The sequence below is a fragment of the Cyrtonyx montezumae genome, unplaced genomic scaffold, assembly GCF_038088225.1.
Source record: "Cyrtonyx montezumae isolate F1298 unplaced genomic scaffold, pur_monq_1.0 scaffold_0, whole genome shotgun sequence".
In the NCBI taxonomy this organism is placed as follows: Eukaryota; Metazoa; Chordata; class Aves; order Galliformes; family Odontophoridae; genus Cyrtonyx; species Cyrtonyx montezumae.
The window spans coordinates 15,470,409-15,483,589 of record NW_027071824.1 but is presented as its reverse complement, the minus strand read 5'-3'; the positions used below and the strand labels follow the sequence as shown (position 1 = coordinate 15,483,589).

At 35.6% G+C, this 13,181-nt stretch overlaps 1 protein-coding gene across 1 annotated transcript in view; it reads right to left on the bottom strand.

The window, feature by feature from the left end:
• Window positions 1-5,272: 5,272 nt before the first annotated feature.
• The window catches only part of KIF6 (kinesin family member 6), a 118,123-nt gene continuing 110,214 nt past the window's right edge, over window positions 5,273-13,181 (bottom strand). The window contains exons 20-22 of the mRNA XM_065755329.1: window positions 10,735-10,824; window positions 8,854-8,960; window positions 5,273-5,318 (exon numbers count right to left, since the gene is read on the bottom strand). Coding sequence (XP_065611401.1) covers window positions 5,302-5,318; window positions 8,854-8,960; window positions 10,735-10,824 — 214 coding nt within the window. The 3' untranslated portion in view covers window positions 5,273-5,301. The remainder of the gene's footprint in view (window positions 5,319-8,853; window positions 8,961-10,734; window positions 10,825-13,181) is intronic.

Genomic DNA, 13,181 nt, shown 5'->3' with positions numbered 1-13,181 from the left:
GCTGCTGCTTCCAGTCCCTGCTCAGTACTTGCTAGGTTATGTGGTTATGCTCCCAAGGTATGTACTACCCTGGGCTCCCAGACGTCATTCACCAATGTCCCCAGCTACTGTGCTGGAGATTTTTTTAACAGAAAATATGGGTAACATGCCCCTACAAAATGAGACTAACAGGGAAATGTTATCCTTTAGAGTAAAATAATTTACTTTCACATCATATCTCTATCCAGAATAAAGAGAGAATATTTATGACTTAATAAGTATGCAAATCATAGTGTCTTCCTCTTACAAAAACAACTTTTAACCAAAGATCTCAATCAAACAAATGAAGCTGGACATAAGCCCTCTATGGCAGGACAGGCTGGGAAACTGAAATAAAACTGTCTTAATCACTTACCCAGGGTGATATGAATGTAGAGCCACGAAGAGACTCTGAAAATACTGACAAATAAAGCCTTACTCTAAACACTAGACTTCTGCACAAGAAAACACTATAAACTCTCTAATTACAACAGAATCTCCAGAACTAAGACTATGAAGCTGAATAAATGGAAAATTCAATAACTGCTGTCTGTACCTCTCAAACATTGCTGGTACCAGTGAAAGCAGGACAATGAAGCTCATAAACATCCTGATTTCAGCCTGGTCTCAAAACAGTTTCTCTTTCTTTTTTTTACCCTAAAAAGATCAGGCCCCTCACTGCCTTGCCTAATAGTCCTGGACTCCTTGTCAGACGATTCCACACTTGAACACCCCTTAGTCCACAGAGTTAGGGAGGGAACCACTCATGCCTGCTGCTTTCAGTCTCTGTATTACCCTTCTTTATACACGTGTGAAAGGGGGGAAGGGGCTCAGGTTAATCGTTAGCTAAAAAAGTACCAGTGGCTCACTCATGGGAGCCTTAGTGATTCTCATGCTCTGAAAATTAGCTGAGCTAGCATATTTTTTCTGTAGGAAGACTCTTAAAGCTAGAGTCATCCATGCCAGACTGCTCCTGAAAGAAAACACGTGTATGTGCATGGTGAGAAGGCCACATGGCTAGGACTGCAATTCTGTGAAGCTCCCTTTCCATTAAAATATTCTGAAGACAGATATCCTTCCTTTGTATTCAGGATTGTTTTTTACCTGCCTTCAATCAAGACAGTGCTCTGAAAAGAATGCTTTTCTTCTTATCTGTACCCGGGAAATTCCCTACGCCATCCATTTGAACTGAGTTTCAGGCCACATACCACCCAGAGGAAGAATGAGGCAACAGAAGGCCTCTTGTCACTGTGGAAAGTGAAAGTAAGGCAGACAACTCCCAGAAGATCTTTGAATTTGTTCAGGACCACTTTGTTGCTGTGACTAGAGGACAGAAAGAAGTTAGAATATATGTACAACACACAAGGACTCAAAGGACTTGGTGCTTAGCACAGCTTTTTCTAGCTGAAATGAAATGTATTAACTAGAAGCTACAGTGGCATTGATATGGAATAACATTATAAACCTAACTGCTATGAAGCAACTGAGATGTCCAATCTACTTTTAACTGGTGAAAGACCTTCTCATAGCTGGCATTGAGGGTGACTGACATTATTTTGGGAGTATCCAGCCAGAACTATGTACCATCTTCCATAATTAAAAGATACAGATTATTGTGCCATTCCTTGAGAAATATTATGGGTAGATGAGCCTGAGACGTTATACAACAGCCTGTAACACTAGCAGGTCTCTCTGTTGAGAGGTCCAGATGTTTGCTGTGTTACAATTTATAAGACCCACTTTACCAGTCCAAGAGAGTGCCTGCTGGTTTTCTGGAATGGATGCAAATGTATGCACACAGCTGGGCTGAGTCAGATTCCAGCAGTTGAAGTATATTTCTAAAGGCACTAAATTGTTAAGTTATTAATGAACAAATAAAGCGCTGAATCTTCTCTATGTCCCCTTCTGTTCTTTCTGTTTAGTTCAACAAAGCATTCTAGGTGCTGCACTTACAAGTTGGAATTACTGTGCCTTAAGGAAAAAGTGTCAATTTAGACTGAAATTTAGGATCCTATTTTTCTGAAGGTTTTGAAAATTGAGACAACAAAATTGTCAGGTCGCGCTTCCATACTTCAGGTATTCCTACTTAAAGCATTGTAAAGTTAGCAATGTATCCTATTTGGATGGCTAAGTGAAATGACTTCTAAATACTTTTCAGAGGTGTTCTCATCTTTACCAAGATTGTTATTTGAAAAACTTTTTTTTTTTTTTTTTAAGCAACCAGAATCAATTAATGGGAAATAAAAAGTTGGAGAGAACTTTGAGAGACAATGGAATATGCGATAAGATATATGCTGGGGATGGCATAGAAAGCTGTGTTTCTGCAGACAGAAGCAAAAACCAAACAGTCATTTACATTTGCTCAAGAAACTGAAGAATAGATATGCAGTTAGGGATGAACACTTCATAGATGAGTGACCTTGCAGATAAGTGTAGAGGCAGAATCATGGAGCACATATATAAGAAAGTATTTTCAGACTTGTACATTTCCATACAGGTGAGCAGAATAGTGTATTTAGTAAATGTGAAAGGAACAGACTGCAAGTTGGTGATGCTGCCATATTTCCTCTCCCATAAAAGCTAAAGAAATGTATATCTTCTGATTTAATTTATGAAAGTTTGTATTCTATTTGAAAAGGGCTCTTTTGCCCTAGTGTTAAGTTACTACAATGATAATTCAGTAGCTCAGAACTGATGTCATGACACACATAAAAGAAAAATCAAATATATAAATTTGGAATGAAGAAGAATTTTGATTTCAGAGTGAATTCCAAATCTGGAAGATTGAGCTCAGCATGTCTTATAAAACCATAAATGAAACTTGGCTACCAGGTGAAAATCATTATATACAGCATGCCAAAATAACAGTGCTAGTGGGTCCCTTTTAATGATGAGATGACAAAGCTCAGTGTCTGGTCTATCTTTTCTTATTGTTCTTTAAATGTTACAGTGATAAAGAAACTAATTATTAGAAATAAAAATTCTTGAAGAAAAACTGCTCTTAAGAGTAGCTAAACGTCAAAGTTGATTGTTACTCAAATGCCCTATTGTTCCTGTGCTCCCTGCCAACATCAGGAAAAGAGTATATTTAGTTTCAAACCTAAGGAAAGAATTCTCACAAAACGTATTTTAAATACAGATCTGAGCTTGACCTTCTTTATTATTCCTTCAGTTATTATGTTCTCCTCACTCATTGCTGATGTGAATATGACCGATCCAGTAGATTTTCTCCAGAAAAAAACTGAGCCACCTGAAAAGGACCAAAATGACACCCTGGCCTACAATTAAGGTCATGAATCACCTTATGTGTATTACATGTAGCAAATCAAAGAATTCAGGGTTCTCCAGCTACTCACTTACTGTTGTTACAGTCCCTAAAATTTCCTAAATGTGAATAATAATAATAATAATAAACAGAAATGGGCCTGAAAGAGCTCACTGTGTTTCAAAGGCAAGAAAATATACCATTGTGGTAAGTAGGAGAATAATTTACACAGACACAAATAAGCTGCTTCTAAGATAGGTGATTCAGTGGTTTAAAGATACCTTGGCTGATCCTGTTGCCCTCAAACTTCTGTGGAAGGATGATTTTCGAGACTGTTATTTCTGGAAGAAACCTCTGAACAGGACATGGTGACGAGCTGGATGCTTGGACTTATTTCTTCTTCAGGTTTTGCACTGCGGCCTGAACAACTTTTACATGGAAATACTGAATTGTTTTGAATTTGCCTTGCTCCTTATGATGGAATTAAGGAAATTATTTAGAACAATGTTAAATATGGATAGCAGAAATTGAGAACATTTCTTGAGGCATGACACTGGCATCTGGCAAGTTTTTACTTCTCATTTTGTTCTCACTCCAGATTTAAGCCAGTAATTTTGATTTACTACTTTACATTTTATGTACACATTGGTGTACAGTGGGTTTGAAAAAAATTACACATTGGTGAAAACAAGGACCATATTCATTTTCAGATAAGGGTTGCCTTATTGGTGAGCAAACATTACAGGAAGCAAAATAGAAAAAAATATTAGGAGGAGATCACTGAATATTGATTTAAATAACAGTAAAAGTGATTAACATGAAATCACCTAAAAATAGAAGTACAATTGTTGTGATTATTAGATATGAACTTTGAAAAGACAAACAGATTCTACATAGAGCTAACTAAGATGCTATGTGTAACAAGGAACTCCCTGCTTTTCATCTTGTTGATATCATTTCACTGGCTTGTCGTTCAGCGCAGGAAGCACTTACAAGATCTTAACAATTTTGTTGAAGTGCTCTCAGTTTATAATAAGAGGTGCTACACAGAAAGTAATGCCTCCTATGTTATGATATTGGCCCATGACATTAGAGGCAGATGTTGGCTGTACGGCACCAGAGTTGAACCTTCCCACCAATATTCCTTTATATGTTGTTGTCATGTGACAGATGGCAGCAGAGGCACAGTCTGACTCAATGGCATCTGACATGGAAGTGCGTATGAAGCAAAGGTGAGTTCCTCCATCTGGAATAAATGGCACCCACTGACATCAGTTCTTGCTGAAAATTTCTGGAGACAACACAGTGGATGTGAGTACAGTGAGGCAGCTGGTGGAATGTTTCAAATGAAAAAAATCTGGAATTTTTGCATTGTACAGGTTCTTTCCAATAAAAAATATTTTTCGCACTACAGTATAATATCCATATTTTAGTAATCAGATATTAATATTGTTATGTATTGCATAAAATTAAAGATCAGCAAAAGGTCTCAAATTCTTTTTGTAAGATTTTTCAACCCAGAAAACTGTTCTTTTCAGACATCTCTAGATACCAAATAAGTGTAATTTATAATGCCTTATGCAAATCCATGCAAATAAAACCAGTCCATTTAACCTGAATTTCTTTGCAAGCTTCAGTATACACATACCAAAGGAGGGAAAAAAAAACAACAATCAATCAGTAGCAATGTTTATTCCCCAGATTAAAGATACTGAGTATTAGTACATTAAATAATTTTAAGATTTAGAAAACTGACAGTAAATTCCCAGTAAACAGATATATTTGGCAAATTCCTGATTATTTGTTTTAGTTTTGCTTAGTTTTAATGCAAGTTGCTGAAATTGAACACAAATGTTCAAATATAATTTCCTGAAGAAATGTAATTTTCTGTCAAATACAAGTCACTTTTATATCATTGTAGTTAAATCTGTACATCCAAAGCAGTCATTTTTTCTCAGAAGAGGAAGGTAAAGGTCTTCAATGGTTTCTAAAAGAAATAGTGAACTGCCACAAGAACTTTATTTGTTTTCCAGGCCTGAAAGGAGATAAAAAATTTATTAGGCTGCGTTTCAGAATATGTCATCAGTTCAAATAATAATTTCACATACAAAAAAGAAAGGAAAAATAGTATACTTCAAAACTTTCAAGATGAAAAAAAAAAAGTTTTTGTAGTTTTGTTTATTTTCCTTTACGCTGAAGGAGGCATCAAATGTGTATGTTTGCAGAGGAAACAATAACAGGAAGCCCCTGTAAAGATGTTGGCTTTAGTTCATCTCTGGTTAGAAAACAAATGATGGCAACCTACAAAAACTGAATAAATTTTCTCTGAGATCTCTCATTATTTCACTTGTATAAGGATATCAAGCATTCCTATGCTTTCTGTTTATGATACTTATTTTCCATTCTGTTGGCTTATGCACACATTTATACTCTTATCTATCTATCTATCTATCTATTTCACCTAATGTAAAGTGGGGCCCTCAGTTTGCTTCTAAGATACTGATATAACTGTTTGAAAGACTCAGGATCAATAAAGGAAACAGTAAAGGAAAGAGATATTGAGATTTTTTAGACCTATCGGATTCTGGTTTGGATGAACCTATGCTTTCTCACATTGTTTTCTGCAGGGCGCTTTATATGTAATAATCATGCCGGGAGTACCTACACTTGCATATTAATGCAGAAATGTTTGTTGAACTTCTCAGTTGAAGAGATTTGGGGGAGGGGGCGAGGAGACAAAAGGGCATTGGACTCGGAATCAGTGCACAGCTTACACACAAAGCTCTGATTCAACTTAATTACTTTGACAGTCATTTCTCTGTGTTTCATCTAGTGGAAGTTTTGATTTATTGAGAAAAAGTTCTGTGTGAGACTGATAATGCTTTTTTTTTATCCCTAAGGTATTCATTTGTCTTCTTCTACCCTCTCTACTTATCTGTACTTGATCTTTATAAGCTATTCTTTATATAACTTCCTTCTAGTTCTCATTTGCTTTGGAGGTAATTGTTTCTGAAAATTCCTTATGGTCAATGATGCACAACCCTACAGCAGTGACTCAGAAAAGTGCTTCTCTTCTTTTAGTTCAGAAACAAATCAACAAGAGTGAAGTGACAGATAGAAAAAATAGCTGAGACAACTAAATTTTGAGACAAGCTCAGAAGCTTGCTTGCAATGAATTGAGAAGTCTTGTGATGAATTGCAGTTCACATGAGACCTTCAGTATCTTGAATTCATGCCAGATTAGAAAAGAAAGTAGTGAGTAGTCTGAAAACTACTCTTCCTGACTCTTCCCAGTCCTATTCTTTACTGCATTTCTCGTGCCACGCTGTACATGAAAAGAACACACATCACTATCACAGATAGGAGCAATGGAAGCCTCAGCTCAATAAATCTTCCAACAACTCCTCTTAAAACTACCTGTTAAATTCCTCATTTTCCATCCACATGTACTCTCGAAAGGGATCGTCATCTTCACGAGAATGACCATTTATGATCCCATCTTCACTGACCATGTTTGGGCTAGTACTGGGATCTTTTATGGCTGCAGCTTTGATTTGAAGTCTGTGCGCTGAGGGAAGGCCATTTTCTTCCAGATAAAAAACCTGTAACTGCATCTTATAAACCTCCTCAGGTACCACCATTGTGCTGAATGGCAAAGTACCTCTTTAGCCGCCTCAGACTTTTATCTTGCTAAACCAGAAAAAAGTTTGGTTTTTTTTTCCACTGAAGATTCCTGCTATAAGTGGTTCCATCCTTTAGATCTGAGAGATTTTCCCTCTACTTGCAAGCAGTCGAGGAAGAGCAGCTTTCTTTCATCTGCCAGGTTTATTCCAAATCCTTCTCACAACTTGCTGCTGAGCTGTCTCCTAACTATGGCACATGAAGTTACACATGTCTGCAATACGCAAGTCATAGATAAGAAGCCTCTTTACACTTTTTTCTATGCTTAGTGACTGGTTGAGCCAGTCAGTCCTGCACTGGCAGCATGATCAAAATAAGCACTGCACAAACGTTACTCTATTCATTGTCAGTTATTTTGGAACATTGAGGGGGATGTAGCCCATCTTGTCTAACTGAATTTCATCAGGATTGTAAAAGTTTTGACTGAAGGAATATTTTTCGTAATTTTAAGCCTGACAGTTGGTGAAGCTGATAATGCCTGGCCCCTTCTGAAACTGATATATGATGCTAGGTAATTGACTGGCTGAAAAGCAAGCAGGATGGAAAAGGCATTTGAGAGAGATGTTCCTGACATGATATGACTGGGAGACAGATGATCACAGGACAAGATGTGCTTGATAGATTACTGTACACAAAACTGATCAGATCTGGACACTCTAAAGGCCTGAAATGTTTGTTGTAAGGCACTTATTTGAACTTTCTTATAGTGAGTGGCCTATAAATTCAACTTAATTTCATTTGCAGAAGAAACTTAACAACAGCTTTTCTAAATAAAGACAAAACAGAACCCAAAGCCTAAGTGTGTTGAGTGTTTGCTTTGGATGAATGTAAAGGGGCTGTTTTTTTCAGCCACTGTGTGTTTACCTGACAGTTTTCTGATAAGCAGTGTGATAAGAAAATGGCACTTTGTGACAGTGCTAACACCATCTGCCAGGTGCTGATAGCTTGCTGAATAATGCTGTAATCAGTGCTCAAGTGCTGATGGAAAGTTATTGCTTCAGTAACCATTATTGCTTTCATTTTCTGTCTAATTGCTACCTGCCACTAAGAACTATTCTTAAAAATAAATAAATAAATAAAGAAGAAAAAGACCTCACAGATTGTTTGTCATGATGAATTACTTCTAAGCTACTTCATAATGCCACTGTTGCGTATTTAGTGCTTTCTACTTCTTGCCAATTTCACTTATCTACCTGGTAGTATGAACTAACTTTATTGCCTACCTATGAGTGCTCTCAGTAACTAATTTGTTGACAAATATCCATAGAAAATTTTATTAGTCCTTGATATAATTAAATATCTGCTAAAGGCATACTCTCTCCGACACAGCAGCTGGTCTACTTGATGAGGTTGGTTGAAATGTCATAATTTGCACAATCTTTATTAGGTGGCAATTATCAAAATTAAATTTGTACCAGTTAAAAACTAAGTCAGATAGTAAACAAAGATCTGAAAAGCATTTACACTACTGAGAAGTCACGTTCAAATGCTTTTCTTTTTTTTAAAGTATAAATTTAATTTAGTAATTTAGTAGTTGGGTAGAGATAGTGATAGGAGGATGGTTGGACTAGATGATCTTATAGGTCCTTTCCAACCTTATGAACTTATGAACTTATGAAATTAATACATTTCGCTGACTGCATAAGCATGCATGATGGTGGTTGGAAAAAAACAAGACAGGCCTCATTGTTTTATATGGGAGGACTAAGCTACTAAAATGAAATCATGTGAAGAATGTCAAGTATTTAGAATAGCTGAGAATACAATGTAATACAACATATGCTAGAATTAGCACTCATTTCTGTCACTGAGAATGTGGATTAAAGATATTTTGGCCTTAAAATACTGGAGATTTTTATTTTTAATTCTTTATTTTTGTCAGAATGTACCTTTCTTTTGCAGAATGTTCTGTCGTGCTTTAATAAAAGCTAGGATGTCTGCATCAGTCTGGCTGTCTCCAGTCAGAGGAATAGATGTGTTTGAACTTTGTGGAGGCCTGAAATGAGAAAGCATATTTGTGGACCCAACTGAATGAAGTCATTTTTCTATTGCTTTACCTCTTCTCTCCTTCAAATGGAGGGCTTTTTTCTCCAGATACAATGTCAGAAATTGCACTGTTCAGAGTAGAATTAAGCTGAGGTCATCTTAATGTAGACTGCTAAGAGAAGCCAATAGCTTTTTAGTTTGGTGAAGCTACAAGCTGAATAGTTAAAAATCTTTCACAAGGGGTTAAAAATATTTTACTGCTCAGTCAAAGGCTTACCACCAAGTGGAAAAGCCTTCTATAGTGAATATATTAAAGAAATTATGGATATGACCATTCCATGTGTTTGTTTGATTTTGGAAAAAAAAGGCAGCTATTTATTTGGACAGATCATTAGTATTTTTGCCTTCTGTAAGGGAATTAAGTTTTCATTTGAACATAGAAGTAAACAGCCACCTGATATTCATGAAATTTGCTTCCAGTGGCAGCTATTTTGTGTTGGTGAGTCTCCAGTCCAGACTGAGATCTTGTTTCTATGCAGTTAAATTCTTAATTTACATCTGCTTTTTGATAGACCCACTGGTGGTATACGATGATGTAGTACAAGAAAGCTATTCAAATCAGCTAAGGATTAGTCTTATGTAAAGATTAATCATTAATGTTAAAATCAGAGTGATAAAAATTACAATATGGATGCACAAGTGGTAATAAGGGGAGAAAAATTACTTTACCATATTCTATCTTCTTAATAATAATTATTTATTCTGTTCTTTTCCATCTTTGTAATAATATTTATTCTGTTCTTTTCCATCTGCTGCAGTAAGAAGTAACTGTACCTAGCATAAAACAGGTCTGACACCCTTGTTTTTGTGCTACTAATTAAGACCTCAGTTGCTAAATTTGTGAATGAAAATGAAAAAAAATGAATTAGAAATGACTATATTAAAAAATAGAAATGACTATATTAACTCAATAAAATATGTCTCATGTAACTTACAAGAACTCAAAATATCATCATAGGTTTATTCTTATTGATTTTCATGTGATTAGTAATAATATAAAAAATAAAAAATACACAATATATTTAAGAAAATATTGTCTAAATTCCATTTCAACATCTCATTTTCTTCAGTTTCTCTTCAATACAAATACAATTCTAAAACATTATTTTGGGGGGTAGGATGTAATCTGCACTTTTATTGTGGTTTCTTTTATTTCTTCTTTTTTTCCCTTCTGTTCTAGAAATGTTTTATTTTGGAAGATGAAAGAAAAACTTGCAGTTTGTCCTTATTTCCATAGCTAGTAGTTTAACCATATTTTCTTAAGGCCCTTAATAGTCAGAAGTGCTGAGCACAATGGGAATATAACTTCTGGGAGTATACTGACTTGGCATGATGTTTTGGTGGAAGGACAAGGAAATGAACACATAAGGAAAAAAATGAGAAGCCATCAAACAAACACAACACAAAATAGTAGTTTCTACTATTATTAATTAGCAGAATTATTAAATAATTAGTTAAGCTAATTATCACAAGGCAGTTCTCCATTTGAAAAATCATGACATATAATATTTGCTAAGCCTGACAAACTCAGACTGCTGCTGTTGTTTTACTTTACTATAATCATTTGTAGGAGGGGAACCCAACATATTTACAGGCATCACAAGGCATCTCTCTCTCTTTTTTACTTTAAAGAAACTGCTTATAAAGGTACCAATAGAGGGTTATCTAGGGTGTTATATTACTGGTTTGTATTTTCCTCTCATTAGCCTAGGTAGGTTTCTTACCTTATTTTTGTAGTTGGGTTATTAAAAATGATTGAATTGTTTTTCCCAGATGGATCTTCATTGGAATTGGCTCTCGTGGTCTCTGGAAAACTGGAATGGGAGCAGAAGACAAGAATATAATCCTTGTAGAAGGAATGTTAGTATGTGATAAATTAGTACAAAGACATTATTTAAAAAATAAATTGTATATTTATATATATATATATATATATATAAAGCACTTGTTGTTTACAGGAAGAAAGAGTAATCATCACATGTTGAAGCCATGAATAGGTTTATGTAGAGAATGTGGCTACGCAGGAATGAATATAAGCTCATAAAGACTATGCTTTTAGGATTGTAAGCAGGGCTTGTAAAACACTTCAACAAACCTCATGAACAGTTTGTAGAGATAAATTTAGTCCCTAAAATGACAATTATCCCAGTAAGGCTTTAGCAAATTTTTCATTATTTATTTGTTCAGGCAAATTTATTACTGAAATCAGTTGGAGATTTAATAAAACTCAGTGAAGACTTTAGGATGTGACTTGTTGATGAGAGCCAAATATACTGCAAATGGCTGTTGTGCATTCCTGTCCCTACAGATACAATTATCAAGAAGTCCATTAATGAAGAAGGCAGACTTCTGACAGGGGATGTCTGAGGAAACCTCTCTCTCTCTCTAGGTTTCTGCGCATGCTGCTGTACCTGGTGTCACTCTCCTATTGGAGTCGAAACATGGAATTACTCAGTTTTAAGACTTTTCCACTAGATGGCAGAATTGGCAAGTTCTTGCTTTTCCAACTCTGCAGTACTTCATTGTGGGTGGATGATACCAAATTTCAGGCAGAGAACTTGAAAAAAGAAATTTATTTCTAAAATGTCATGTATTATACTGTTACAGGTTGAGTTTTGCAAAATATATAGTTCCCTTAATCTTAATAATACTCCATACTTTATTATGGCAACATATTACAAGAACTATAAAGGATGTGTGATGATACTAGCTACTATGTGGTTTAAGAATATTTACGAGCTCTATATCGAAGTTCTGCTTTAGGATTCCACCACCCTCCCCCTCCAAAGGAAAAAAAAATCAATTTGTCATTTATTAAAAATGAAGTGATCTAAGGGCTGAAATTCCATTTTGTATAAGAACTCTGTGTCTATGCCTTGAGATACAAAACAATCCAAGTTCGGTTGCATTCTTAACCAGCAACAAATGTAAGGTACTGTGTCTTAATGGGATTGTTTGTAATTGCCACAAGGTTCTTTGCTTTTTATTTGCCACAATCAGAATGTGTACATTTATAAATACTGTTAGTTGGCCAATATACGCAATTTTATGTGCAACAGTTCATATTTGAAATCATGCTTCTCACTGTATTTCAATTAAAATTACTTTCCAAATGGTTAAGTCCATTTTTTAATAGGGACATAGATCCAGACCAATTTAAAAAAATCACCCACACAGTACTAACTTTTGCTTTCAAAATAATAGATGCTATATGTGTGACAAGGAATTGACTTTGAAGGATCTCATTTTCAAGTCGTATCCTGGATCTCAACCAATAGACCAAAACTGGCTTTAAAGTGATCCAGGATAACTGAGAACCTCGGGAAGGTGATACTTAAAACAAACCAACTCAGATTGAGTGAGATGAAGCCCCAAACCAGGAAATTATTACTGTGTTTAGTAATAAAACAGGGCTTTAAATTGCTACTCTGTCTGCAAGGCAATAGAGGCAGACATGTTTGTTTGCACGTTAAAGAAGCTTTGTAATGACTTCAGGTGTTACTTCCATGTAAGTGGCTAACAATATCAGTTTAATTTAACAAACAAGTATTTCAGATTGGTAGAACTCTTATTTACATATTTCAGAAATCATTAAAATTCCTCAATTAGAGGGATGGTCTGTATGAGGACAACCTGCATCCTTCGTGTTGAACCTGTGATTATTTTTCCCTGGTATTGCAAGATATGTTGCATCAAAAAGGGATACAAATATATAATTTTCTTGTGCAGTGGTTAGTATTCTGAGATTCATTAACAGTTAGGGTGTCCAAATTTCTCTACATCTATTCCCAGAAGCCAGGATTCTTCTGTTTACCTGAGTTTTAGGTGCTTTTCCAGTGATGAGACAAGGAGAAATTTTGCTAATACTGCTTCACATTTAATGGAAAACAATTATGACATGGTGAGGAATGCGAGCAATGATCCCCCACTCTGTGTGTTAAACCTGAAGGTTTTGGGATCTCAGGAGACTTAAGTGTTGATGTTCTTGCGTGATAACTAATTCTCTAGCTTTCTTTTAGAATCATAGAATCACAGAATCATCAGGTTGGACAAGACCTCTAAGATCATCCAATCCAAATGTCCAGCCATCACCAATGTTTCCCACAAAGTCATGTCCCTCAGTATAACATCTAAACATTTCCTGAATACCTCTGGGGACAGTAACTTCACT